This window comes from Daphnia pulicaria, chromosome 6 (genome assembly GCF_021234035.1).
Source record: "Daphnia pulicaria isolate SC F1-1A chromosome 6, SC_F0-13Bv2, whole genome shotgun sequence".
In the NCBI taxonomy this organism is placed as follows: Eukaryota; Metazoa; Arthropoda; class Branchiopoda; order Diplostraca; family Daphniidae; genus Daphnia; species Daphnia pulicaria.
Genome location: NC_060918.1, coordinates 12,709,457 through 12,736,730, shown reverse-complemented (window position 1 = coordinate 12,736,730; position 27,274 = coordinate 12,709,457). Strand labels below are relative to the sequence as shown.

The following is a 27,274-nucleotide window of genomic DNA, read 5'->3' as shown; positions in this document are numbered from 1 at the left end:
GAGAGACAAGAGGGCTCTGTGTTTCTGTTTGTTTTTTCCCTTTTTCTGACATCACACACACGCAGACACACAGTCAAGAAATGGCCATTCTTTTCTGATGTAATTAACATTTTGTCAACTTGTCTGATGACTTCACAGTTTATCAATCGATAGGCTGTCCCAGTCTTTTTGTTTTGTCGTTTGGTTTTATCGAAAAATGGCCACATAAAGCAGTGTAAATATATGATAATAATTATAAGATAGGTTATCAATCGAAAAAATAATAATAATAATAATAACGTGGGGGGGGGGGGATATAACTGCGAAGACGACCAGACCGACGGAACACTAGGTTATTATGCTTTTTTTCTCACCCTTTTCTTTTTAAGACACTTGCCCCATTTTAGCCCGTTTATAATTTTGGGTGGGGACTAACACAAACAGAACATTTTTTGTTTTTCTCTTCTTCAGTCCAGTAACAGTTTGTTTATACCAACGTCAGTTGAAGAGACAATAATTGGGAGGGTAGGCGCGGAAAACACACGGATATTGAACACTCGGGACCAAAGTGAGTCTAAAAAAAAATTTACTAAAGCTTTTATGACCCTACACCCGCGTAAATATATAGATAGACTCATATATGATTCACTGAATTTCAGAAAACAAAATGAATAACGTCACACGCATAGAATTAAAAAAACCCAAAACAGACACAGGCGATTAGAATTTTTTGCAGCATATTGTCCTCTTTGAATCATCGGATATAATGAGAGAGAGAGAGAGTTATATAAAGCATGTGGCGTGGCGGTGTGTTTAATACACACACACACATAACACGCACACACGCACACAGACAGATGAATAGGTTTTTTCTCTTTTCTCATAATGAATCGTGGCTTCGTGGGCGGGATTGTTCCGTTTTTATCTGGGGGTGGGAGGAGGTGGGAGAGAAGATGGTTTACAAAACAGCCAAAAATCCCTATAACGGTAATCATCACTTACTAATTAAATCCCCCCCAAAGAAAAGAACTAATTTCTTTCAAAGGACCGTGAAGCAATGGCGACAAACTCAACTAACAGATCGACGCCTCAATAGAATAAGGAAAACACAAATTATTTTGAAAAAAAACCTGCTTGATAAATCACCAAGGATTAATATAGGGGGGCACACTCAACACGTTTGGAAATTCATCAACGCACATGTTTTTTTTGGGGGGGTGGGTGAGTTGACGAAATTCTTTTATCTTGGCTAAGCAGCGTGCGTAAGTAAAATCAAGTCAAAACAAACAAAATCAGGGAAATTGCTTTTGTTTCCCACTTTATGACATTATATTAGAGCGAGGCGCTATAGATATCATCGACGTTTAAATAGAAAGTGTGTTTTTTGAATGGAGAAAGCAACGTCTTTGGAACATTTTCCCCCTTTCTCAGCCAGAACGAAAAAAAAACCTGATAGAAAACACACACGAACGTTTCCCTCCCCCCGTTTTGATGAGCAGATTAAATGAAAAAAAAAACAGGAGCTATTTTTGTTTAGGCTAAACCAGAAATATATCGAGTAGAGGCTACAGAGAGTTACACAGACAAGACAGACAAAGACACGTGACAGATTTTTAGAGTGGCATACATAGCATCATCAAGTACGGGATGTCCCATCGATTCGGAAAATTGATTCTTTTGTTTTTTTTTTAGTCTTCGTCTGTTTGCTTTTTTAAAAAAGCAAATACGTTTTTTTTTTATTATTAAATCCTTTTCTTTTTTCTTCTTCAAATGAAATCACTACCGGTAATCCGATTCGGAAGAGGGCAACAGAGAATGTGATACTCGTGTGCGATCGGGAGTAGAAGAAAGTAAAATAAAATATTCCACAGATGTGAAAAATTTGTTTCCTTTTTTTCTCAAATGTTTCGGGATTTGTTGATTTTCATGAATTTATTTTTAAAAAAAATGATAAAAATATTCAAATAAAAAGTCGTTCTCTACGAGAAAGGCAGAAAAGGCTCGAAAAGAAGATCGTCTCTTTCCCCGATCCCAGTTTGACAAAACGTTTCAAGTTTTACAAAAACAACCTTTGGTATTTTTCTTCTTTTTTTCTTTACAAACGACAGGAAGATGAAAGGAACGCATGGCTCTGATGGCTTGGGTTTGATCCATCAATAATGCAAAATCACTTCAAACATTTGTAGCCTGGTCTCTGGAAAGTATATTTTGTTTTTAATAAGCCCCTTAAAAAGGAAAAAAAATAATAAAAAAGGGATTTTTCTTCAGCAATCGTTAGTCCAACGCATTTTTTTCCTTTTTGTTATGTTTTTTTTCTTCCAAGAATTTTCCCTTATTTTGTCTTGCTTGTTTGTGTGAATGATTGGCTCGTGTGGAGGATATTTTGGTAGGAGGATATGTCAGAAATTGAGTTTTTTGCGATCGGGAAAATTCAAACAAATCAAAAAGAAAAGAAAAGCGCACGCCGATTGAAGAAATTTCCGTTTTGTCTATTGATTGATTTATGATTCTTTTTGGCCAATGTTTTAGTCATCGTGACTAGGCATCGCTAAACTGTATATCCTGTTTACAAAAAACATTCAAAAACGACCAATGAGAGAGGAGTTTTCAATAAAGAAAAGCAAAAAAAAAATGAAACAAACAAACAAGTGAGTCAGATCTCTCGCGCAAACTGTCAATCGCCGAGGAGGGATATACGGATTCATTTGTATTCCTTTTTCTCACACAATTTTTGGCATGCAGGGAAGAGCTGATGATTGACGGCGAGGAGTTGGCCGACGTCATTTTCTCAGACAATAACAACTCCCTTGTACATAATTTCCCTCCCCTTCCAGACAGATGCGGATTGCCTTTCATTAATTATTTCAAGATTTTCAAATCACAACCTCATGATCGGAGGTACGCAAGTTCCGTTAGAAATTTAAAAAAAAATAAATAAATAAACATCTGCTGACGATCAAACGGACAGGTAGATTGATAATGCGAGTGGGGGATGTGTGTTAAGCTGCCTCCAAAAGAATAAAATTTTGAAAATGATGTAAATTGCATGGCAGTGGTTTTGTTTCCAAATTCTTTCAATTCAAATTCAGACAAATAATTCAAAATAATCAATTGGAAATTCCTCAAATCATTGTAAAATCACGAGTCATATGTTCTTGTCGAATCAACAGATAAGATTAGGGTGACGAGTCAGTTTGCCTGCATCAAAGTTCATTCTTTTTGCATCGAGATCCAACGGTGTGGAGGCCACGTCAACCAACTTTCGTTCCAAGTTGGCTGGAGTGATGCGGATTGGATTGAAAAGTTCGTGAGTGGATAGGAGGATGTTTTCGACTCGTGTGTTAGTTCAGGGTATTTCATTCGTCTACTACGGCTTGCATCGTAACTTATTTGGAGCTGTTTCCCCTCTTCCTAGACTCTCCAAACGCTCGCTTTTGCTTGTGTGTTACAAACGACAACAGGGTGTCGAGTTTGGGACCGACTGAAAATCACCTCTCCGCCAAGGGTGCTTGCTTTCTCCTTTGCTTCGGTTTTCTTTTTACTTTTAGGATAAAAATTAACATAAAAAGGCACTGGGCACCTCAATCAAAGGTCTCATCAAGGTCATTTATTCTTATGAATAGATGGAGAAAAACAAAAGAAAATGGCTATTACAACACAAGCAAAGGAGGACGAGGGGGAAAAATAATAATTAGGAAAACAATCTCAAATTTTTCTTCAAGTCCAAACCAAAATACAGACGGGAGGGTAAAAGGGATGAGAGGTAAGGTAGGGAGAGAAAAGAAAGCTGCCCAAAGGATACGAAGTTAATTCTGCTGATCGGCTTCAAATCTAAGATAATCAATAAAGCCAAATTAAAAAAAAAGAAAGAAAAAAAAATAACGTAAATAGTGTAAATAGTAAATAGAACTGGTGCGCAGAGATCTACTAAATATGTGTGTAATGTGTGTGTGTGTATATTGGTGGAGAATACGGACATTGTCTGCACGCATTCGTCCCGGTAAATTTCAGGGAGAGATAAAGAGAGAGGAGCTGATAAGACGATTTTGGTAGACAGACAGATAGAAAGAGAATGAAAATCACAAATGAATTTTTTGGAGGTGTCGAGTCAATTATTACACGTCTGATTTTTTGTTTCACTTTTTTTTTCGTTTCGCTGTCGAAGATCTTGAATAGCTACAGTTGACTGATATAAAGCCAGGCAATACGTGGTTTTTTTGCTTTTATTCTGCGATGAAAGATGATTTTTTGTTGGTTGATTTGTTTTTTTCTTCTTCTCGTCATCCAAAATGTCTCTCGATTTCTTTTTTTCAGAGAGTGGGATAGGAGAGAGAGATGGGAACGATAGAATTTGAGACCGTCTTGAATGAGTCGAGGAAAAAAAGGCACTTTTTGGCTACACAATCTTGTCTGACGCGTTCAATGCTAACTTTTTGTTTCGGAACTGACGAAACCCGTGTGTGTGCAATCTGCTAAGTTTCTTATTTACTGAATTTTTGTTAATTTTGAACGAAAGAAAGGGGGACACGGAGAAGCGGCGTATCGATTCGTGGAAATGTGGATTTACTATTAGATATTTTCTAATATTTTTATTTTAAAAAAAATCAAGCAAGAGAATCGACTGGACAGAATCCCACACCCGCCCACTTTCCTAAGGGGGTTTGCCACAAAAAAAAATATATATTAATAATTATCAAAGAAAAAAAATTACAAAAAAAAATTTTTAAACGGCGCGCAAAACACGGGAGATTTAAAGAAAGGAGAACAGGAGCCATACAAGAATTACTACTGGAATTATCCGGTGACTTGTCAAAATCTGATGCGGGCAGACAGAGCAGGCCAGTCCCGAAAAAGAAAAGAAGAAAAATCATTATGATAATACAAAAAAAAAAAAAATAATTACTAACACCAAGGATGATGAAAGGGAAGGCTTTTTTCTTCACTGGACGAATTATCACCTTTTTTTTCTTCAATTTCTTGAGGGGGAGGAGGGTGTGGATGACAAATTAATCTGGCGGGGGAACGGGAGAGGGAAGAATCCTCGGAACTTTCCTATTAAATTTTACTTTTTTTTGCTTTGCTTTGCTACTACGCACACAACAGATAATGGATTTTTCAGGACGCAACTGACAAAAATGGCCACTGGGCCGCAAGAAACAATGATAAAGAAATAGAGAAGACGACGACAAAACAAACGCTGCATTTTAAGAATATTTTTCCTCTTGTTATCGAGGGGGGACAAAAACGAAGAAGCGCATTTTGGTCACACACGAAAAAACAAACAAACAGAACTACTTTTTACTTTTTCATATCCTTTCCTCCAGACGACTGACTGCCGAAATATTAGCGCGTGAGAGACTGGGAAGGACAATCGCATGCATCTCCTTCCCTCAACACGATAATAATTAAAAAAAGAAGAAAAAAAAAACTCCTGCCATCAAGTGTCAAAGACATCGATCAACACCCGCCCTCCCTACTGTTTCCTTCTTTCTCTTCTCATTTCAAATGAGTGATATGGCTATCGAATACAAAACAAAGATATTTTTGAAAATGAAATAACGACATGACAATTGCCTGAAATTATCGCTCGCAAAAAGGGGGGAAAAAAATGGCCGATGGCATGTAATCGCATATTTTCAAGAAAACATGAGTTCTTTTTGTTGGTGTTGTTTGAAAAAATTGTAAAGGGGGCATTGCGCGATTTTCTCCGAACACAAAATGACAAATATGTTGATTGGGAGCGAAAACAAAATTTCAAAAGAGAATCTATCAAATCAATTATTCGTCAAGACACAAGAGACGAGGGGTCAGCTTTCGTCTTTTCTACACATATGAAAGAGATACACAACTTTGTTTATATATGCGGTAATTATCAAGTAGTAAAGCCTACGACCGACTAAGACTCCCCCATCAAAATACAAATCTTTGTTTTACCCCCCATTCCTGCAAAAACTAACACATCCCATGTCATATGAAACTGTGGCACATGAATGAACCCAAACAATACTGACCGACGACGAAATAATAAAAACGCAAGGGAGAAAAAATGCCGTCCTCACCTGGGTCGCACGGGGGGGAAAACTAAAAAGAAAACAATCTAGCAAATCATTTTTCAAGAGAGAAATCAAGAGGGAACTAAACAAACAAAAAACCAAATAAGAATTTGTATGGGTGGAAAAAAAATTTTAAGGGAGAGCAAAGGGATGAATGAGCCACTGGTGCTGAGGTCGCGGCGCAAGTAATATGACAAGACTTGATACGACTGCGTGTGATGTTTAATTTCACAGTTGTTGTGTGTGTGCTTCTCTCTGGTCAGTTGACAGGGTTTGGGGGAAAAAAGCGCATCTTTTCGTATAGGTTTTTACTCTTTTTCAAGCTTCCACAACAAATTAGCAAGGCAAGTTAACAACAACAACAAAAATGTACGACTGCCGGCGATCAGGTCAATTGATGGCGAGAGAATGTTTGTTTTCTTAAGAAATTAAAAGAAACGTACAAGACTTTTTCTTCCTTGTGTTCACTCCGAAAATTCAAAAAATAGTAATAATTAATAATTGCTTTTTCCTCATTGGACTTGAAAGATTGGGGAGTACAGGAGGAGCGTGAGGCAAAAAATGAATGGAGGGAGTCTAGCACCTCTCATTGACACACGGGCTGGTAGGAGGATAAACGTCGGCTCAAAGCCCCCAAAACAAGTAAAGTTTGCGACAGCTAGACTTGAGTTGACCCGTTTACAAAAAGCGAAAAAAAAAAAAAAAAAAACGGAGGAAGAGGAGAAAAAGATTGGAGGGGGGAATTAAGTCACCAGATTTTGAAATGGGTCCGGATCATAGGCGAACGGAAAATATCAACGCGTGTTCATTTTTCCTATTAATTGTCTTTTTTTGTTTTGCCTTTTTCTCTCCATTGCTGAAGATAAGGAGGGGAAAGAGCGGTGAAATTCTCAATGGATGTAAAGCCTCGAGTGGTCACGACTTTTGAGATCACAGTCTAACACAGAACAGCAAGGTTATGTAGCAGAGGGTGGTGTAAAGGGGTGAGGGGGGACTGGAGGGGAGGGAGAAGTGTCCTGACTTGGTATCCACGCGGCTATTTTAACCATTTCGAATTGCAATACCTCTCTACATAAAGATATACATCTCCCCACTAGAAAACTCGCACAAGTATTTTCATTTCGTTACTTCCGTGAGGGAATAATTCCAGCTTCGTAAGATGATTGAGTCACGAGAAGAGACGGAAGAGAATGAGAATTTAAAAAGAAAAAGGAGGAGGAAAAATTGCGGGGCTGAAGAAGTGGAGGGTAGGGCACTAGAATTAGTAGTAGTTGTCGTTTGTTGAGGTGGATATAGGAGAACAAACAAATTGCAAGAGGAAGAGAGCACTTGAAAAAAAAATATCCGTCGCTCTCTATCCCCTTCTCTCTCAAAAGTTTCTTGTTTTGTTTCTGATAACATGGTTTCATGACGGTCTCTGGAACGAGAGACACTCTTTCTTTTAGCTTTTGAAAAAAGTGGGGGACTTGGAGTGGAGCGAGAGAACACCTCGGTAGTGGCAAAAAAAAAAAGACAGAGAAAAAAAAAAAAACTGGCACGCACAAAGTGATAGACCACTCCCACACACACACAAAACAAAATTATTACAAGACACAACAAGAGGACTTACTCTGACCAAAAACAAAGCCTTACATAGGAAAAACTTCGACTAAATTGAATGGAGTGGTGTGTGTGTGGCGCGAGCGATCATAAGACGAGAGGAAATTATTTTGGGGAGTCACGTGAGAGAAAAAAAAAAACGAAACATAGGGATATCATAATATACTACTACTTTGCTTTCTTTCTTTGTAAATGCTTAATGGCCTCATTGGTGTTTTTCGGGGGAAGATTAAGAGGACGGTTCACACTACGCATCAGTGCAGCAGCAACAGCAGCGGCATTAGGCCATAATATAAGAGTAATATTAAATTTGAAAGAGTGACAACTTTTCCGTCACCGTGAATACGAAGGGATCGGGAGGGTGGAATAACACTATATTACGTCTGGCATACACATTAGTTGGTTGATTGCTCTCAGCTGTGAAAATATTTTTGACGAATTGAACATTACCTTGGTATTTTTCTCTTCTCTCATCTATTCTCAAATTGACACGTAATTTTGTCGATTCTCTTTTGCTTTGTTTTTGAGTCACGTGTGTTTGTATCCTCACTTTTACATGGACTCGTTGCCCAGGAGATCGCCAGGCAGAAACGAGTTGAGCGATGCGTTCAGCGATGACGGCGTGGTTCTCAAATCACGATCCAAGTTCGGAGTAGACCAGACTGAATTGGGACCCGTCGACCATGGGCTCGAACTAGGACCACCGGCACCAGATCCCCAATTATCTCCGGCGTTGGCACTTCCCTTTGAGGCGTTGCTTCCTACACCACCTCCGTTGCCGCTTCCGCTGTTAGAACCGGCGCCAGGAGTAGAGCCCCTGACGCCCCACCCACTGGAGGAAACAGCTTGCTGTTGCTGTTGTTGATTTTGTTGCTGCTGCTGTTGTTGCTGCTGTTGGGCGGGCATGCCAAGCTGCTGCAGCCAGCCCTGCACATCAGATTCGTTGGCTAGATCTGCATAAATCGTCGTGTTTCCGAGCACGCAGTTGTTCAAAGCACTTTGGGCCTGTCATCGAAAAAGTTGAGAGCATTAGATCTTCAATTACAACAATAAAAGGTCGTGAAATATAATACCTTGGCAGCTTCTTCGCCAGTAGAATAACGAATTAAAGCAACTCCATGGTTGAGGTAGAGATGGAAGTTGTGAAGTGGACCGTGCTGGACGCACAATGTTTTGAGCGTCGAGCCATCGATCTGCGGGGTCAAGTTACGTAACACGAGCCACGACGACGAACCATTGAGAGAACCGGCCCACGTGCCTCCAGAGCCGGTAGTATTAGTTCCAGGCCAAGGTGAGCGGCTGCCAGCTGCACTCCAGTCGCGACCGGCAGTCTTTGGGCCGACGCCTGCCGAAGGGGTGATGCCTGGCGGCGGACCACGAGGCTTGTTTGGTGCGCTCCACGGGTCCGCTGATGGCGGCGGGGCGTCAGACCAAGACGATTTTGGTGCAATCTTGGCAGAACTGTAAGGAGTCGACGTAGACGGGACGGAACTCGACGACGCCGAAGACGGATTGAAAGACCAGGTGGAATTAGAAAGACCCAGGGTGGGGAAGCCCGATTCATTCGAGGAGCTTGTTCCACCAGTTCCCACAGGAGGAGGTGAAGCTTTGGTTGAGCTCTGTCCTCCTTTTGATGCGTTGTTTGAGTAAACGTCGGCCTCATTCAGGCCAGACATGGCAAAAGTTCCGGGAGTGAGAGTTGGATCGTCATCTGCCGTTTTGATCTGTGGTCCCTTCCATGGTTTGCCAGGCTCGAATTCGGGAACGAGATCCGATATGGAACCAGAATATGAAGAGGTTCCGGCAGCACTGCTCCAGCTATCCTTTCCATCGTTGCCTCCCACCGATCCCGGAGCTGACAAATCCTGATTCGTGTCAGGCCAGCCAGTCTCGGACTGAGAGCGTGAAAGACTCGACCAAGCACCGCCGTCTTGACCGAGGACTGGATTCATGTTGGGAGAAGAAAGGCTGCTACCTAGTGGCGGTTTAGCGTTGCTGGGAATTGAACCCGGAGCTCCACCACTGCTACCAGGTGCACGACTGAATTCCGACATGCCTAGATCAGAAAGATCCTTGTCGAGTGGCGGGTACTTCCACTGAGAGAGCCGAGATTGTCCAGAATCCTGTAAACTCATCCTGTCCAAATTGGACTGAATGCCGTGAACAGAATCCACTTTGAATAGATCAGATGGTTGGCTCGGTGGAGCCCCTGGCGGCTGTTGATTCATCATTTGGCCTTGTTGCTTGACATACAGAGCCTGTTGGGCGGCGATCTGCTGTTGCAAGCTGGCAATCTGCTGTTTCGTTTTGTTCATTTGAGGTACGAGCTGCATCATGGGACCCCCCATAGGTCCTTGTCCCGGCCTACTAAGAGCCATATTGTGCTGTTGACCAAGCTGCTGAAGTACTTTGATCTGTTGTAGCAACTGATTGAGCAGCACCAGCGTTTGAGGAGCCAGTGGCTGATTGAGAATTTGGGGATTCAAATGACCCGCCTGTACAGCCATTTGGATTTGCTGAACGAGAATTCGTAACTGAGTCGGCGAAGGTTGACTACCGGCTCCTGCACCAGACGAAACGCCAGTGTCCACTCGTGACATGTTCCGGACCATTTGTGATTGATTGACCTGCCACATGATAGTTAATAATAATAATAAAAACATCAATGACGTCTCATTTCAAAGAAACAAGAGCATTAATTATGAGTAAGAGTAATGGAATGCTTATAATCTATTATTCAAAGAAGCATCCATACCTGAGGCGGCATTGGTGGCGGTTGCTGAGGCTGAAGAATTTTGTATGCAGGATTAGGGTTCATTCCCATACTGGGAGCAGGATTGTTCAATAAGTGATGAGGTGCACCACCACTTCCAGGGTGAACAAAAGGCATTTGTTGACCGGGATTAAATCGAGCGCCAGGAGGATAAGGCGCTCCTCCGTGCGGTCCCATTGGATCGTAACCACCCGAGCCATGGTCATCTCCAAACATCCCACGACCAGAGCGTAGGGTTTCCAGCGCATCTTCCATCACCATGTTGCAATTGCGTAGGACATTCTCCACATCTTCTTTCTTGAAACCCATTTCGGATAAGATGCGGAATTGCTTGCTGCTCCATATCATTTCCTTGGCCAAAGGTTTAGGAACCTGCTTATGTGGCTGACCCCACGACAAGTTGTCTTCACTCTCACCCCAACTTGGAGTTGTGGGAGTTTTTGGTTTGGGTCCAGCAGCCCAAGGTGTAGGTGTTTGAGGAGGCTCGTTCCACGAGCCACCACCTACAGGTTTGTCATCCATCCACATGTTGTTCATTTGACTGTTGTCACCTACGCCTCCTTCTCCCCAGGAGCCGTTACGAGCTTGACCCCAGGACATGTCCGTTTTCATTCCCGGTCCTGGTGGCATTCGGTTAGGAGGCGGGCCAGATTGTTGCATTCCACGCCCGCCAGCCACATTGGGGTTGGGCATATCTTTCCAGCGACAGACGACTGATCCACCAGGCTGTTGAATTTGGGCTGGGTTACCCCATACGGCCGTTCCGTCGTCATATTGTGGCACCTGTCGTTTCTGAGCAGGAGGTGAATGCTCATCCCACCCTGTTGGTTTCATCTCCTTAGTAGGTACATTTCCACTCCATTGCGGCGCTGGTTTGTTTTGCGGTCCAGGCCAGTGAGATGGTGCAGAAGGTGCCATGCCCATATTTTCGGGGACAGATGGCCCGATGCCAGACATAGCCATGCGTTGAGGTGGACGAACTTCGCCCCATCCACCAGGTCCAGTTTGCATTGAACTGGCTGGAGCCCACTCCGGCTCTTTTTTCTGTGGCTGTTGTTGTTGTTGCTGCTGCTGTTGTTGTTGTTGTTGCTGCTGCTGCTGTCCACCCCACATGCCATTACCCGATGCAATTCCTGTCGTACCCATGGCAGAAGCACCAGTTGGGACTGACGTTGGGCCCATTGGTCCGGCGTTCAGAGCACCTCCCATGGGATTAGCTCCCCAATTTGTAGGTCCATTGTTAGCCGGAACACCCGTCCACATGCTGGATGGTTCCGACGATTCGTCATCTTCACCCCAAGTGCCTCCCAAATTGGTGGCAGGAGTGTGACTTCCCCATGGTGTCTTGGTCTGAGTGATGGGCGGAGGGGCTTGGCCGCCGTTGCGCAGATTGACTTCCCAGACTTCAGTTCCATTGCTTGCAGTTTGCTTCCATAGCGGAATTTCTTTTGGCTCTGGTGATGTTGGTACATCCCATTGAGAGTCTTGATTCACCTGGTTGCCTCCCCAGCCGTCCTGGGCGTAAATCACATCTCGGTAGTTAGCCAAAGGATCCGGTTTGCCAGAACTAGGAGTGGCAGGACCAGAACCTCCCACGGCTCCTCCACCACCGTTTCCACCTTGAGGTAAGTTCAAGGGGTTGGCAGCCATTATGTCTTGATTAGGGTTGGTATTGGTCGGTTGATTAGGTACGTTTTTGGCAGCCTGAATGAGGAAATAATAAATAAACACCACTTCAACACCAATAAATCTGAACAAATTAGTCATCATACCTGAGCAGCCCATACACCCTGGCTTGGCGAGCTTCCAGATGGTTGAACGACATTGCCAGTGACGACATTCTTGGTCGTATCCCAGGCTCCTTGAGGTTGCTGCTGTTGTTGGGCACCGGTCGGTAGCTGCTGATTGGAAACTTGCGGTCCCGAGGATCCAGGAGGCGGCGCTCCAGATGGTCCCTGACTAGCTGCGGAGCTCCGTTGGTTGGCCGTGGAGGATGCTGCTCCCCATTGGCCTTGGACTTGGTTCGCCGCGTTGTTGGTTCCACCGCCTCCCCAACTTCCACTAGCTGGCGGATGACCCCAGCTGCCTCCTCCATTGTTCAAGGAGGTCTCGCCAGCACCTCCGCGCAAACCCGCTCCTTGAGGAATGCCCCAATGCCGGTTGGAAGCCGGCCCGATCGGGGGATATTGGAGGAACACCGATGTGCTACTACTGCGACTGCTTCCCTTGATGATCAGTGGTTCCTTGCTATCACAATAGTCTTCATCAGAGACGGCAGAGGCAGAAGAGACGAGGGTGGAGTGAGCAGAGGTCGACAGAGGGCACACAACAGAATCGGCGTAAGTTGCACTTGGAGGATTCGTCTCTCCTGAGAATGTCATAGTCGATTGATTAGAGCTCCACGATCGCCAAGCCGACCCGCTTTGCCTCATTGCGTCGCCCGAATCCTTTTGTGCATCGTTAAGACTATTGCTTGAGGAAGAAATGGCGGCCGCTGATCCTATCTGCTAAAACCCAATGGGAAACATTACGTTATATTCAAAGCGTTTAGTCACGAACAAGTTGGAAGCGGCAGAGTCGGTGGTTATAAACAACGTACCTCGACTTTATCGACCAGACAGGGAGATGGTGGGTTGCTAAGGGATTCGTGCGTGCCTGGGTTTGTCGATCCCTCCGAGGATGAACCGACGTTGGAGCTGTCTATCACAGATGATTGGGAAACTTCCAGCAGGGTGAGAATTTCAGAAGCAGCTCCTCCTCTCAAATCCTCAGCCTCTGGACCACGCCTCACTTCACTGCTCTCTACGAGCAATGAGGCATCCATCACTTCCTCAACAACAGCACCCTCCTTCCTCACAGCAGTCACCCTTTGTTCGACTTTCCTTAAATTTGGTGGCACAGGGTTCTGTTCCTTTGAAGATGTCAATAAATCAGTAAGTAATTGAGAATGGAAGCCGTATTCAACAGGACTCACAGTAGGAAGAGGCACTTGTTCAGCAGAGGAGCACTCCAAAAGTTGGCACTGAAAGGGCTCAACTTGATGACTGCTCGTTCCTGCAGCAGCTTCAGGCAGCAGCACTGCAGGCTGATAATAACACGGAGGCTGATTTTCAGTATGAGCATCAACAGGCGACATTTGCAAGGCCATGGTCACCACATCACTGGAAAAACAAAATTGCATCTGGTTAGAAATCAACAATGAGGAAGCATGTACAAAACTGTGGTCAATTCTATGGGGAACTACTTGCGATTTGACAAAATCCTGCTAGATTAACTCACAACTATCCCAAGGTACATTTCAAGAGGCACTCGAGTAAACTAAAACCGCAAATTCCAAACGAGTGAGAAACAAGACAGAATATGGCGTCTAATCTCCAGTAGTAAATAATGGCTTGTTTCGTTGGTAAGCTAAAAATACAGCACTAAATGACTCGATGACGTACAGAAATGTGTGAAAACACCGAAATCAAGTTCCTGCAGAATGGTTCTAACTTTTGATGAAACTCTAAGCTCTTGGAGATGTTAATAATGTTTGCGAGATGAATCCACACGAAACGACAACGTTACGGCCCCCTGAGAGAGACGCTTGGTGTATGTTGTATCTGGCTGTGTGTGGCTATCTCTCTCTCCTATATATTCCCAGAAACGGCTGGAGGGGAGGAGGGGGATCACAAGATGGCCGCCGTGTAACTTTTCCACAGTACAACTCACCTTCTGCTGCGACAGCGGGGCGAGCGGCAGCAAAGCTTATATGATGGAGGCGGCAGTGCGAAAATATACGTCGAGGCAACGCACAGAGACACACACACCACGATTGCACACGAGTTATAAAAAAAAAAAGGAAAATGGAGGATATAGATGGAGGGGAGGGAAAACGATCGGTGCCAAAAAAAAAACTATGGAGGAACACGACACACCAGAATGACTTAGGTACTTGGAAATGGATGATTCTTTGCTTTGTAAGAAATAATATATGTGTTGTTGTTGGGAAAAAAAACGGGTCTTCGTTGGAGCGGGACCGCGGCTGTTTCAACATCCACTGAGATACGACGAGCGCGCACACAAAACACAAGTCAGTCTACACACACAGCCGACGAGTGAGAGAAAGAGAGGAGGAAGGGGGCCAGCGTCTCGTCCATGCGCCATTGCCAGATCGTCTTTCTTTCGCCTTTTATTTCAATTGACCAGTTATATTTTTTCAGATTTTTATTTATTTATTTGGAAAGGAAATAAGAAAGTGCAAAATACTGAAAATAGTAAATATTTAATTTTTTTTTCCAATAATCATTTTCGTATTTTTGACGCTGAATGACGCGTTAGTTATTTTTTTTTCGTGTAAAATCGTCTTTTTTATTTCTAGATTTGGTTCGTGAAAGATGGTAACTTTAGACATCTCCCGGAAATCTTTTCCACTTGTTCGTAACGTAAGACGCATTAGAAATGAGTTGAAAAGTCGTCAACTTTTTTTCCTTTAGAAACCTCGTGATTTCAAAAGGAACAAACAAATAATAATTTTTAAAAAATGGAAAAATAAGAAGGAAGCGTCACGAGGGCCATACAACGGGATCGAATGTAAACACACACACACAGAGAGCGCACGCTACAAGGAGAAGCCGGAGCGGACGCGTCGAGTTATTGATCCGCGTGAAAATATAGTCGGACAAGTCTAAAAAGGACTGTGCCCTACCCTCTCTTCCAATTTTCTAGCCGCACGGCCTCCGCGTGTGTGGTAGTGGTACTGCATACATCCGCGTATACATGGGAAACCGTGCACGTGAACCATTAAATATCCAAGTGAAACCTTAGATTTTCGGTATCTCATCATCGCCAAGTTTTTCTGCTTCGAGACTTGCCAAAATTGTGTCTCTCCCTTCCCCCCCAAGTTTCTGGTTGGCTTTCCAACCCCAAACCCTGAAAATCCTCTTTTTCTTTAAGGTTTGTGTGTCGTCTCTCTTTTGTGTAGACTAAAAAACAGATCGATATCAAAAGGCCCATTATAACTTGATGGGCGGTAAGAAAGATAAAGAAGGGGGGTTTGATTTTCATCCCTTTGAAGAAGAGAGAAGAGAGCGAGATGAGCCGAGGTAATGGCATCCCGAACCAGCCCAGCTAGTAAAGGAACCAGCCCATTATTCAATCTGGATCAGCGCCAGGGTTGGAAAGACTCCGGAAAGTGATGGCAATGGCCATTCCAGCGGGCAATCTTCTCTTTTTCTTTTTATTGTTGTCAGTCTTTCCTTTTTCGCAGTCTCATCGGGAGTTGGGTTGAACACAGCAGCGTGAAGGGGGAGCTGCCAGCAAACAAAATCGATGACCAGTCGGACACAACGCCATTTCCACTATCCAGCCAGCCAGCCAGCCAGGCTGACTAACCTACAAGTCCGCCAACATCAACAAAACTCAATAGAGCCCCCGTAGTCTCTGCTGCGCTTCCTGCACACTACAGACGGCTGGCTAGTTTGTGCAACGTCAAAGCCAACCCAATAACAACCACCTCTTTTGCCAATCACGATGTGTAACAAAACCCGATTATTGGTGTACAATCGATTGACATAAGAAAAGACGAGAATCCCAATAAAAGTCGTACAACTTTTTTGTCCATTTTAAAAACAATCATATAAGACAGGCCTGAGCTGCTGGGTTTCAAATGCTTTGTTTGGCTTTATTTTGCAGCAATCGAGACAATGTCACAAGTTCAGTTCGGGCTGTGTATAGCGCGGGACCAACGGATCCCGTGAGCGTTCGGGTCCCCGGTGCTGATTGGTTGAAAGTCGAAATGTCCCGCCCCCATGTCATTTAATGCCTCTCCTTTCCAGCTCGTCCTGCCGTGCCAAAAGCGTTCTACCGTAAGTTTATATTGTCGATGTGTGTGTATAAATACTGGCGTAGGAAAAGAAAAGAAGAGAAGGAGGAGCGAGTCATGCAATGCAAGAGAGAAAGTCATGTAGCCTCAATTTTTCGTCTCTCTTTACATGTTCAATCATCACAATTCTCCCTTCGCACTTCCATTCGCTTCAAAAGGTGAAAAATACGAAAGAGAGAGAGAAAGAAAGAAAGACGATAAAATGGCCTGGGCACACCACGGAATTCAACACAAAGCTCTCGAGCTGCATCCTGTAAGCGACGACATGGCGTAGTTATATAAATATGGCCAAAGTTGTTTTTAACAACACACACACAATGGCCGGTAGAGAAAAATAAGATTTTTCGATGGAAAAATTCCCGTTTGTTTTTCGGTGGAAAATGGACGACAAATACATGCGTATGCGCGGAATAATTGAGAAAGGTATCAACAGAAAAATGGCGTCTCTGGGAGAATTTGGGGTACACACAGCTCAAGGGTTGTTTTTGCCCTTTTTGTTTTGTTTCTCCTTACCTGCTGCTGGAAAAGGCTCTTGTTCATTTTTCCACGCTCGTGACACGAACTCGACGCTTCTCGACGATCGATTGTTGGGCTCGATTCGAGATTGGATTGCACACTCGGTTTTAGACACACACACACACACCAGCAACACGGCTTTGCGCACTCACTTTAAATTAGAGCTGTGTAATTCAAATCCAGTTTGATAGAGAGGAGAAAAGAGGAAAAATAAGAACCCAGAGTGAAATGGCCTCTGTTGTGCTCACTTCGTCGCAGCCTGGAATTTGACTGAATGACTTGTACAACACACACCAGCACACCAGCAGCAAGTAAGAAGAGTCTTCTCTTTTTTACTTTTTCAGAGTAAATCTCCTTCCAATGCCCTTTCGGTGTCTTACAGCCGACGAGTCTCTCTCTGCTGTTGGTGCTAGGCTTCGTGATCGACTCAATCGAACTAAACAATCGATTCTCAGTGAGTTGTGTTTTCCAAGCTCCGCCCACTTTTCCTATCCCCCCCCCCTCTCTTCTAATGACTCCCGACAGGGTCGACTTCCTTATCGGTTTTCGGCGCGTGTTCCACTGTTAAAATAAAAAAAAAAAAAAAAGAAAACGTTTGCTAAAAGATTATATAAAAATAAACTACATTTCCTCCTGTCTCTTTTTCGTTTGCTTGTTTTTTGTTGGTATTTGTTCTCGTGTCTTAAATAGCAAATAGGTTACTGGCTTTTTTCAGCAGCTCGAAAAGCTGTCGCACCAAAGCTTTTACAAACAAAACATGTATACACGGGGGCGAGTAGCAGCAGCAGCAGCAGCATAACTAGGTTAACCGCAAAAACATGTATACTGCACTCGGTGGTGGTGGGTAGTTCCCAGTTGTAAAAGGCGAGTTCCAGATGGGAGATAAGGCTCTTCCTTTCTCTCCTACGCCCAATCCCACCGCTTTACATAATTTTTTGTATAGTCCTCTCAAGTTTTTAACCGAAATTTAGTTGTCGACATTCGAATGAATACGGCAGGATTTTGAAAAAAAAACAACTACAAATCCGCTATTGAAATTATTCGATAACGTTGTATTGAGACAATAAATAGAATTTGTTTTGTCCTAGACATAGATAACGGAGAGGGGAGAATTCCAGTGAGACTGGCGCGCCACATCGCCTCCCGCGTTCACCTTCGCTCCAATGTGATTAGTTGAGATCACGTTGACTAGATGGCACGTCCGTGTCACGACGATCGTGAATAAAGAGACAAAATTAGAAAGTTGATGTTCTTTCTTCTTCTTCTTTTAACTCATTTAAACGATTTCACGGTGATTCAGCTTTCCGTGTTTAGCTCAACACCAGACACAAAAAAGACACGGGTCCCTCCCCTCCTTTTAAGCCGTTTGATTGTTTCACGTTCATAATTGATTGCGTTTCGCTTGATTTGTTCTTTCAAAGTTTCATGCGTTTTAACATGGAACGCCCTCGCTGATTGAAACCCTCTCTTTTGGTTTTGGCGATAAGCAAATGGCAATCTGTTGCAACGAATAACTCAATTAAATTGACTTTTTTGTTGTAAAATCCGTCGTTGCGTAAAAGCGTCCTTGGCTTGAGCGCAACAAATAGATTCCGGGAAACTTGAATAATCAAAATGTCTCTCCAACATCTCCAACGGAACGCAAATAGTGTTTGAGTGTGTAATCAAGTGTTCAATTGTGTGACATCTTTTTTCTTCAAAGCGGGCGTGGTAGTATACGCCGTCCAAAACCTAATTAAAAAAGAACTCGTGGCCAGATGTCTGCTGATAGCGATGGAGGTTTATTATTTTTACGCTGGAACCGTGTAGACTGGGACAACAGCAGTCTGAGAACCCCAGCATCACACGGCTGATTGACTGCTGCACACAGGGAAATTACCATGTCAACCTGTTTTTCGGTCGCTGAAATGTTACGCTCGCGTAGTCAATTACCATTCTTCTTAATGAACCTCCGCGTGCTGTCCCAATCACGCAAGTCAACAACGTTGGTATATCCCAATAATTCATGATAATTGATTATACTTTATTCGGAAAGTAACTATGGTTAATGAAAAAGACTTTCGATAAAACGACAAGTTTCTATTATCAAAAGTCTAATAGGCTACTAGAAAATTGTTAAAAAGAAAATATTGACCTGTCAAATTAAAGTAAAGAAATACAAGGTTTCATCAATGTCTAGATAAAAAAGATAAATGTATCAAATAGTTAGACGATTGTGGTTGTTGTGAGACCGTTGGTTAAAAAAAAAATTTCTTTTCGGGTTGGCTTATCTCCATCAGTCACGTATGTCATTGTTTGAAGAGGAAGAGAATGTTACGATTGACTTTTGGATGATAAGTTGGCTTACATAAGGGGAATCGCCGAACTAATTAAAAGCCAAGTCGGTTCTACGTTGACCATCAATTCAGTAACTTACAAGCCACTGGAAAGATGTCGAGCTCTCGATTCCTAGCGACTTTTCTCTTCGCTTCGGTCGTTTTCGCGGCTGGAACCCAAGCTGCAGTGTTCAGCCGGATCAGCCAGAGAGCTGCCTGCCCAGTTGTGACGACCAAACCCGATTTCAACTACATTCCGGTATACTATCATTTCAATTCACATATAACCAGACATTTTCTATATTGCTAACTGCACAATTTTGAACGAAATGGTTTATTAGTACGCTGGTCTGTGGTACGAGATCGAGCGTTTCGAAAATGTTTTCCAACAGGGAAGCACCTGCATACGCGCCATTTACGAAGAGATATGTAATAACTTTTTCATCGATGCATAATAATTACTTGATGTTATGATCATTTTAAAATTTGAATGTATAGCTCCAGGAGTTGTCAGCGTCCTCAACACCGGAGTTCTATCTGACGGGTAAGCCAAATTAAATTGCAATTAATGAGACGATGAAATAATTTTCGTTCGAATATATATAGATCCTTGACTAACATTACTGGATCAGCCACTGCTATCAGCCCGGAAGAACCGGGTAATTTCATAATTTAAAAGAAAAATCTTACCGCTGACTTATTAACGCTTTGTGTAATAAATAATTCATAACAGGTCATTTAATCGTCTCCTTCCCCGGTCGTCCGGATGGAGACTACTTGGTGTTGGACACTGATTACACCAACTACGCCTCGGTTTATTCTTGCGGACTTGCTGGCGCTTTCGTTCTGGAATACGCTTGGCTCTTGGGCCGAGAACAGACCATGACCCAAGAAGTTATGGTAAGATATTGACTTATTATTATGTTATGATTTGCAGCTGTTATAACTAACCTTTTCAAATGTTTAAAGGATGTGGCTCTCTCCAAGTTCACTCAATTCGGTGTTGACGTGAGCAAATTCAAACCGACAGCTCAGGGAGAATCCTGCGTTTATTTTCCTGAATATCCTTTCCCCCCAACTAACTAAATAATCAAATTACTTTCATAAAATCTAAATGGTTATGTAGGCTTTACGTGAAATAAACAAATTGAACTATAATGTTGGATTATTTTAAAAAATAAGTTCTTGTAGACTTGTACTTGTTCGTGTTCTGTAAGCCTAGTACAATCAAATTCGATCAAATTATTACGTAAATATTGCCTGTCGACGGAAATGGTTTCAAGCTCATGTGTGGCTTTTTCGTGAAGGTAACTTAAAACGCAGTTAATAAGCGCCTAATTAGGAGCCTATTTCAACTTTGTTGGTTCAAATTTATGTTTGCTTTCGATCGAATCGTAGCTCTATCAAATAGTTTTTACCAAGTTTTTACTCTTTCCCGAACACCTCGGCAGAACCGAAAAAAAAAACTTACTTCTTCAAACATAAACTCATGGAAATTCTGTTAAACATTTCTACTCTGGCATTATTATTTTTCCGTAAAGAACCAATTATTATCTGTTAACTACCTTAAACTTAGAGCGTTTGCGCTTGAAAGGTTAATGAGAACGAACATAAAACTTATCTTTACCGGACATGAATATTGTCTGACTAGTCTTCTTTGTCTCCTAACTACCAATTAGGCAATAAATCTAATCAAAACCCTGTGTTATGCGCTGTTATGAGTGACTCAGCGAAGCAAGTACTGGTAAATTATGTAATGCGCGTATTATGTTGTTACATAAACACTTCACAATATTCTGAAGGCTAAACCGATCAGGGAAATTAGTAAACACCTGTTTGCGACATATACAGTTACAGATCACTATCAGGATCATTTAAATTAATTTCCTTAAAATGAGCCGTATGAGGTAATTGATCACACAAATCGCACGTGGCACTCCACGGGACGGTTTACCGCATGCCCGCATGGTTCCTACATACGTCGAGATGATGATAGCAAGTAAAGAGATCACATGCCCAGCCCCATTTCACAAGATCCTTTCCACAAGTTAAGCTGTTATTGGATTGACAGGTAGAGTGGGCCAACATAACCTTTGCCTTTGTTACATTTACGTAAGTGCACCGATAAAGATAAAAAAACAAAGTAATAACGTAATTTTTCGAGAGTATAAAACCAACTAAAAATTTTTATTTCGTATTCTGCTAACCTCGTAGAACCACCTACTAAGATGGCCAACAATTTGATCCAAGTTTTACTTCTTGCCACCTGCTGCATCGCCGGCCTGAACGCCAACGTTTTGGTCCGCAGCACCCGCGGAGCCTGCCCGACGTTCACCACCAAACCCGATTTTGACTACATCCAAGTAAGAAGAAATAGATTAAATCTAAAATGAATACAATTGATTAAATTGACCATGTTAAAATTATTTTTCAGTATGCAGGAGTTTGGTTTGAAATCGAGAAGATTCCCGTCGTTTTCGAGGAGGGTGAGTCACAGTTTTCTGATCATATAAATGATGATCTGATTTTAAAAATTTATCGTTTTGAAATTTAGGTATGACTTGCATTCGTGCCATCTACGATGAAATCGGTATGTCTAAATTAATTAAGAAACTTGGGGAAATTTGAATGCTAATTCTGAATTATTTAGCGCCCAATACCGTCAGTGTTGTCAATACCGCTGTATTAAATGGCAATACCACCGCTATTTACGGCTCGGCATATCAGCCATACCCCGAGACTCAACCCGGATACTTGATCGTTCAATTTCCAGGACGTAAGTTTTTCTTAAATTATATTTTTCTTTCAATATCAAATAATGAATGGGATTTTCGGGAATCGTAGGCCCAGATGGTGACTACTTTGTCCTTGATACGGATTACGTCACTTATACCGCAGTCTATGATTGCGTAAGTGTCGGTGCCTACAAGTTGGAATATGCCTGGCTTATGGGCCGTACCAACTCGCTGACCCCCGAACAACTGGCAACAGCAAGGGCTGCTTACACTCAATTCGGAATTGATATTAGCACCTTCGAAGCTACATTCCACGATGAGAACTGTATCTATCTTCCATAAGATCACTAGCAAATTTGTTTTATTTGCTTGACTATTTGGTCAATGAGCTTGTAAATTGTGGCGATTGTCTGATGTGATGAAATACAAAAATAAAACACAACGAGAAGTTGTCTGAAGGAAAACAAATATTTTCCCTTTTCCTCCGCCCGAAAAGTGAAACCACTTAAATCGTATTTGACTACCAGTCATATTTTGATCAGATAAGAAAGATGGCGTTATATAATAGCACCAAGTTTCGATTTTAGGTTTTCTATAGTTTAAGGGAAGATAAAAGAAATAAAAGGCTAGATAAGTATCTACTGGATTCTTCTAGACTTGTTTCAGATTAACTTGAGAAAATTTTGTTGTTTGGTTGTATTTCAAACTGAATACAACATTAAATCTGTACAGTTAATAGCTAATAAAGATACACAGACGTGGAGTCTGTACTTTCTTATAGGCTGACCGTACTACAGCCATCTTCTATCGATTCATTTTTAAAGGTATATGCAATCTGGGCTGAGGAACAAGCTTTTCACATTGATTCAATAGCTTGCACAGCTGCATACGTAAGGATGGCGTTGACAGCTTGAACAGTTTCCAGGTGGATGCGCAGTTCTCGCAACCAGTCGTTGGCAACATTCTGGGGTTCTCCTTTCAATAAATTCATGTACCGAAGTGCTTGTTCGAGGTCGTCCTTCTCCAAATGGTACCTGAGAATATCATAGGTTAATCGCATTATAATGTAATCTATTCTGAGGTTTCACCTTGTCCTCGCTAAAATGTCGAACGTATTCAAATCGGCCAAGTTGATTTCTTCGTCTTTTGACTGCGGACGCGCGTCAACTTTTACAACCATCATACTCTAAACGAATTGAATTTTAACAATGCTAAAGTTTTTGTATGAAAGGAAAAGATCAACCTGCAAATAAGAGAGAGCATAACGAAGGATCGATCCACCATTCTCATCAATCAGAGCTACACGTCGACAAACTCTTTCAACATTCAAGAAACGTTCCTGAAAAAAAAGAGTAAAATTTAAACGTAAAAATACTTTAACAAGAAAATATTTTAGGGCGTTACCTTCAGAGCACCTTGAGGAAGGATTCCTTGATCTAGAGCGGTTGGAGGGATGGATTCGATGACTGCCCGAGCAAATTCATCATTGTTGTTTAGTGCGTTGTTCAAACTACTTAGATTGAGAGGGTGGCGTTGCTCATTCCATGGCAAATGGACTGAATTGTTACTGCGCAGGGACTCGATCATAGATTGAGCTGCAATCCATAGCTCACGAACTTGACGAGAAACTCGGTCCTTTTCGGCGCGGTCATGGATCGCGTCTTGAATTCCTTTGCCCATTCCGTGAAGCTTCGCCAGGTTTTCATGATGGGACGCTAACAACTTTGCGACTTCTAGTTCACGTTCAGCATCAAATGTTCGCTTTAGTTCTAGACGTTGCGTCTTTAGAGTGTCATTTAAGTGATCAGTATAAGCAGCAGCTTGGAGTTTAAGCTGCTGAGTAAACTGATCCGACAAGGTTTTTTCATGAAACGAAATCTGTTAAAGAAATCGACACACAAATTAATGGAATGATTTGTTTAAACAATAATGGGAGGTATAACTCACATCTTGATTATATTTCGCTTTTAGTTCGTAGTATTGTCTTTCCAATTCGACTCGTAAACGGGATTCCAGAACGGAATGGTCTTCTTTTCGCTGGGTATCTAAAGCTCCTTTCAGGCGCTGCTGCTCACAAGACTAAACATACAAATTTTGATTGCTTTAATTTCTTCTAAGAAAAAAAAAAAACAAACAAACATTTAAACTAACCTGTTGCCTGGCTAGTTCTTTTTGCAACGTTATTATCTTCCAATAGGCATGGGCCATCAAAATATTGATTTCCTCTTCACCCAACTTGGAACCTTCGGTTTTAAAACTGGGTGCCAATTCAGGACGAATGGAAGATAACTCCATCTTGAATAATGCAAACCAAAGACGTTGAAGTTATTAACTTTTCATAAACATTCAATTTGTTACCTGCAAGTTGTGCCTAGCAGTATCAACAAGTTCACGATATTCATCCATAACTTTGGCTTCAGACTGAGCCGCTTCGACTCGTGCTTTTGCAGTTTCCAAACTAAAAACCATCAAACATAATAACCGCTGGATGTTTTAAGGCAACATTCACAAATACGTACCTATAGAGAGCGCGGGCAACGCTTTCGTCAAAAGTAATTAGGTCAGGTGTTTGTATACTTTGGTCATTCTTTAAGCCATGAGCTACAGCTTCTTTCAGCTGGGCTACGGCCATTCTGGCATCATGAGCTCGAGACTCAGCAACATGCACAGCTTCATTTTTATCGTGTGTGGCCATGAAGACCGGCTCCCATATATTTTCATGTGTTTGACCAGGCTCGTAAATCTTTTCTAGTGACTTGAAGACCAATTCAACATGCTCTAAAAGAGATAAAATAATATAAAATAATTGTCTGATTATTTAGGAGATGGTTACTTTTGATGGAGCATGCAGCTATATCTTGGGCTGCAACAGCTTCTTTAACAGCGTCAGAAGCTTTGGCATGAAGTTCCTTAAGCAAGTCCCCAAATTCGGCGGCAGTCAATTCTGATAAGTTAACTGAAACTTTTTCGAGAACCTAAATTATAGGAAAAATAACTAAAGATTTCTGTTCCTTGAAGTTTTGATGTACAAATCTGAAAGTTTCTCACCTCTACAGCTGAACTATCAGGTTCAGATTCATTTACTACTTTAATATTTTCATCTGTTTTTACCTGAATGCAAGTTGGAAGTCAAACATAAGGTATAAGCAAATAAAATAAAAAATAGTTTACTTCTGGGTCCAAATTTAAAGATTCTTCAACACTAGATTGATCATTTTCACAAAATTCTTCCACAGATTTTATGACATCGAAGTCTGGGGGTGGTAAATCAATTAAGGATATGGGTAGCTCTTGTAGGCTTGATTCTTCCACAGGATTGATGGGCAGCTCATCTAGGAGAGAAAAAAATAGCTCCAAATGTACAAGAAAATAATTCAAATGTTAATCTACCATCTTTTTTTTTGAGTGCTTCTCGTTCCAATTTTTTCTTTAAAAGTCCATCTTCCTTTACTCTGAAGCAAATAAGTTTAAATAAATAACCAATAAAAATCTAGAAACAAAACTGATTATACTTGACAGGATGCTCAAGTTTTGGTAAATGAGAAACAGAAGGTCCCAGTAGTAAATTGAACAGAAATGAGGTTCCAGGAATATTTTTTTCAGAAAATTTCCTAAAACCATCACTTGTTTTGGCTAAGACAACAGAACCACTAACAGTTGCTAGAATAGCAGCTCCACCAATGGTTAAAATTTTGCTTCCAGATCTACAAATGAAATTATTACAGCATCTGGTATAAAAACAACTTACGAAAAAAATACACCGGTTACATTTGATTTGATTTTCGGCTGTTTATGTTCCGGCGGATAATTTGTCTTCCGTTTTGCAATGATACCTTCGACTGAGAACAAATTCTAACTGGTGCCTTCCACATTCCTGAAAAATGATATAATTTTTCCTTGGATCTTCAAATGATGGAAGAAAATATTCCTGCCACTGTTGTAGTCTCGGAGTAAGGGACAACAGACGACAAGTATGACTCAAGTAGTAGTTCTTGTTAAACAGCATCCATCAGATAACGTGAACACATTTTTTGCCAAATCCCAAAATTTTCTTGGAAAATGTTGCGAAAATTAACTAATTCGTTTTAATCCAGAGCTCGGCTAACATTAGAAAAGAAATTCCTAATTTGTTTATTGTATAACTTGAAACTTGAAAGGTTTAGAGAAAATGCCAAAATCTACCACCATGAGAATGGTGACTACATTTTACTCTAATGTTGTTCATGTAATTCGAAAGAATATTTTGCTATTTTCCGAAGATTTCCAACACATTTGCTATTTAAATTTGTTCAGAATTTGTATAATCAATATAGATGCCAGTCAAAATGATCTACATCTGATATGTAGGCCTATCACATTTAAACCTGCATTGGATCTTGGATGTTTATGAATGTTTAATTCATAAAAGAAATTCAATGAGCTTTTTGACTCATTAAAAGTGAATTTAGAAGAAACCATGAAAAATGCAATTTTAATTCATGTAACATTATGTTGTTTTTATTTTTTTTATTTTTTCCCTTCTACCATTATAATGTGGTACCCAAATTTAGTTTTAACAGGTGGATCTGTGTAGACAGGATTACCCAATGATGAAATTGGTAGAGCAAAGGCAGCTTCTTGAAAAGGGCCAACCATAGATCCTCTAACCATCCATCCAAGATCCCCCTATTTTAATATACAATAAAAAATGTAATAAGCAATTAGCATTTTACTTGATTAACATGCATTGATTAACACTTACTCCTGATCTTGCTTTATCCTCACTGTATGTTGCAGCAACTTCATTGAATTTCATACCAGCTTTAAGCTTTTCAAGTGCTTCTAGAATTTTTGATTGCTTTTCACACAAAATGTGTCTAACCTATGCAAGAACAATATTTAATAACATAATCTTATTTTATTGAAATATATCTTATTTTACCTTAATTGTACTCCCAGTTCCTGCTTTTTTGTCTTTACCTTTGTCATCATCTCCTCCTCCTCCTCCAGCACCTTTCGACTTTCCTAAATATTAAATAATCAATGAAACTTTATAAACGCTAATTTTCAAATTATTGGTAAAAACTTTTGAGTTCTGACATATCCTTTTAGGTGTAAACAAATATTTAAAAAACACAACTGATTCACAAGAAAACTCATCAAACTATATGTACCAGTAGCTGCTGCTTTTTTAGGTGGCATAGCTATTCTAATTCCCAATTCAAAATTCTATTCTTTTTATGGAAAAAAAAATCAAAAGTCAAGAGTCAAGATTTTAGAACAATTAGTCAATTACAAACGCGCTTTTCTGCGTTTTCAATTTTTGCGTCGTCTGCTATGTGTCGACTAGTGCAAATATTGAGTAGTGGTCATATTTGTAATGTTCAGAGTCAAGAAATCGCGGTAAGTTAAAAAATTTATACACTGTAATCTGTAAATAAAGGGTTTATGCCATAAACCCG

General features: G+C 41.4%; 5 protein-coding genes across 12 annotated transcripts; 2 read left to right on the top strand and 3 right to left on the bottom strand.

Moving 5' to 3' along the window:
• Window positions 1-19: 19 nt before the first annotated feature.
• LOC124344081 (protein Gawky-like) lies at window positions 20-17,817 on the bottom strand. 8 transcript variants are annotated; one of them, XR_006919538.1, is made up of 8 exons: window positions 14,322-14,597; window positions 13,379-13,565; window positions 13,004-13,315; window positions 12,177-12,911; window positions 10,387-12,108; window positions 8,705-10,258; window positions 8,082-8,636; window positions 20-3,810 (listed from the first exon to the last, which is right to left on the bottom strand). XR_006919538.1 is itself a non-coding variant. In XM_046797499.1 (8 exons), exons 3-8 carry the CDS (start codon window positions 13,550-13,552, stop codon window positions 8,184-8,186), a joined length of 4,950 nt encoding a protein of 1,649 aa, XP_046653455.1. In that variant the 5' UTR covers window positions 13,553-13,565; window positions 14,116-14,150; window positions 14,322-14,597; the 3' UTR covers window positions 20-8,183. The 8 variants fall into 8 exon arrangements, 7 of the variants coding, with proteins under 7 accessions (XP_046653455.1, XP_046653454.1, XP_046653453.1 ...); XM_046797499.1 differs by adding an exon at window positions 14,116-14,150 and having other exon boundaries at window positions 20-8,636; XM_046797498.1 differs by lacking the exon at window positions 14,322-14,597 and adding an exon at window positions 16,781-17,817 and having other exon boundaries at window positions 20-8,636.
• Window positions 17,818-19,160: 1,343 nt separating this feature from the next.
• Window positions 19,161-20,254, top strand: LOC124344227 (apolipoprotein D-like). Its single transcript, XM_046797742.1, has 6 exons — window positions 19,161-19,357; window positions 19,440-19,527; window positions 19,597-19,642; window positions 19,705-19,757; window positions 19,832-19,998; window positions 20,068-20,254. The coding sequence occupies exons 1-6, from the start codon at window positions 19,214-19,216 to the stop codon at window positions 20,182-20,184; spliced, it is 615 nt and encodes a 204-aa protein (XP_046653698.1). The 5' UTR covers window positions 19,161-19,213; the 3' UTR covers window positions 20,185-20,254.
• A 1,029-nt stretch (window positions 20,255-21,283) lies between these two features.
• On the top strand, window positions 21,284-22,292 carry LOC124344228 (apolipoprotein D-like). The gene is made up of 5 exons (XM_046797743.1): window positions 21,284-21,461; window positions 21,533-21,584; window positions 21,653-21,688; window positions 21,749-21,874; window positions 21,943-22,292. The coding sequence occupies exons 1-5, from the start codon at window positions 21,327-21,329 to the stop codon at window positions 22,173-22,175; spliced, it is 582 nt and encodes a 193-aa protein (XP_046653699.1). The 5' UTR covers window positions 21,284-21,326; the 3' UTR covers window positions 22,176-22,292.
• A 222-nt stretch (window positions 22,293-22,514) lies between these two features.
• Window positions 22,515-25,811, bottom strand: LOC124344124 (MICOS complex subunit MIC60-like). Its single transcript, XM_046797577.1, has 14 exons — window positions 25,602-25,811; window positions 25,346-25,537; window positions 25,224-25,285; window positions 25,005-25,165; window positions 24,882-24,944; window positions 24,667-24,808; window positions 24,353-24,611; window positions 24,192-24,291; window positions 23,985-24,128; window positions 23,781-23,912; window positions 23,238-23,711; window positions 23,077-23,172; window positions 22,922-23,019; window positions 22,515-22,867 (listed from the first exon to the last, which is right to left on the bottom strand). Exons 1-14 carry the CDS (start codon window positions 25,703-25,705, stop codon window positions 22,690-22,692), a joined length of 2,205 nt encoding a protein of 734 aa, XP_046653533.1. The 5' UTR covers window positions 25,706-25,811; the 3' UTR covers window positions 22,515-22,689.
• A 497-nt stretch (window positions 25,812-26,308) lies between these two features.
• Window positions 26,309-27,162, bottom strand: LOC124344247 (peptidyl-prolyl cis-trans isomerase NIMA-interacting 4-like). The gene is made up of 4 exons (XM_046797765.1): window positions 26,987-27,162; window positions 26,755-26,837; window positions 26,575-26,694; window positions 26,309-26,498 (listed from the first exon to the last, which is right to left on the bottom strand). The coding sequence occupies exons 1-4, from the start codon at window positions 27,012-27,014 to the stop codon at window positions 26,340-26,342; spliced, it is 390 nt and encodes a 129-aa protein (XP_046653721.1). The 5' UTR covers window positions 27,015-27,162; the 3' UTR covers window positions 26,309-26,339.
• Between the last annotated feature and the right edge of the window lie 112 nt (window positions 27,163-27,274).

Excerpts from the sequence above, each read along its gene's own strand:
- LOC124344081 (XM_046797494.1), bottom strand. The coding sequence starts at position 14,440 with ATGTTGAAACAGCCGCGGTCCCGCTCCAACGAAGACCCGTTTTTTTTC. Across the intron at positions 13,316-13,378 it reads AACAAGTGCCTCTTCCTACT|GAACAGAACCCTGTGCCACC; the intron begins GTGAGTCCTGTT and ends ACATCTTCAAAG. Across the intron at positions 8,637-8,704 it reads CTGGCGAAGAAGCTGCCAAG|GCCCAAAGTGCTTTGAACAA; the intron begins GTATTATATTTC and ends TTTCGATGACAG.
- LOC124344247 (XM_046797765.1), bottom strand. The coding sequence starts at position 27,014 with ATGCCACCTAAAAAAGCAGCAGCTACTG. Across the intron at positions 26,695-26,754 it reads GAACTGGGAGTACAATTAAG|GTTAGACACATTTTGTGTGA; the intron begins GTAAAATAAGAT and ends GTTCTTGCATAG. Across the intron at positions 26,499-26,574 it reads AGGATAAAGCAAGATCAGGA|GGGGATCTTGGATGGATGGT; the intron begins GTAAGTGTTAAT and ends ATATTAAAATAG.
- LOC124344228 (XM_046797743.1), top strand. The coding sequence starts at position 21,327 with ATGGCCAACAATTTGATCCAAGTTTTACTTCTTGCCACCTGCTGCATC. Across the intron at positions 21,585-21,652 it reads TCCCGTCGTTTTCGAGGAGG|GTATGACTTGCATTCGTGCC; the intron begins GTGAGTCACAGT and ends TTTGAAATTTAG. Across the intron at positions 21,875-21,942 it reads GATCGTTCAATTTCCAGGAC|GCCCAGATGGTGACTACTTT; the intron begins GTAAGTTTTTCT and ends CGGGAATCGTAG.
- LOC124344124 (XM_046797577.1), bottom strand. The coding sequence starts at position 25,705 with ATGTGGAAGGCACCAGTTAGAATTTGTTCTCAGTCGAAGGTATCATTG. Across the intron at positions 24,809-24,881 it reads CTGATAGTTCAGCTGTAGAG|GTTCTCGAAAAAGTTTCAGT; the intron begins GTGAGAAACTTT and ends CCTATAATTTAG. Across the intron at positions 23,020-23,076 it reads ATGCTCTCTCTTATTTGCAG|AGTATGATGGTTGTAAAAGT; the intron begins GTTGATCTTTTC and ends CAATTCGTTTAG.
- LOC124344227 (XM_046797742.1), top strand. The coding sequence starts at position 19,214 with ATGTCGAGCTCTCGATTCCTAGCGACTTTTCTCTTCGCTTCGGTCGTT. Across the intron at positions 19,643-19,704 it reads ACCGGAGTTCTATCTGACGG|ATCCTTGACTAACATTACTG; the intron begins GTAAGCCAAATT and ends GAATATATATAG. Across the intron at positions 19,999-20,067 it reads CCATGACCCAAGAAGTTATG|GATGTGGCTCTCTCCAAGTT; the intron begins GTAAGATATTGA and ends AAATGTTTAAAG.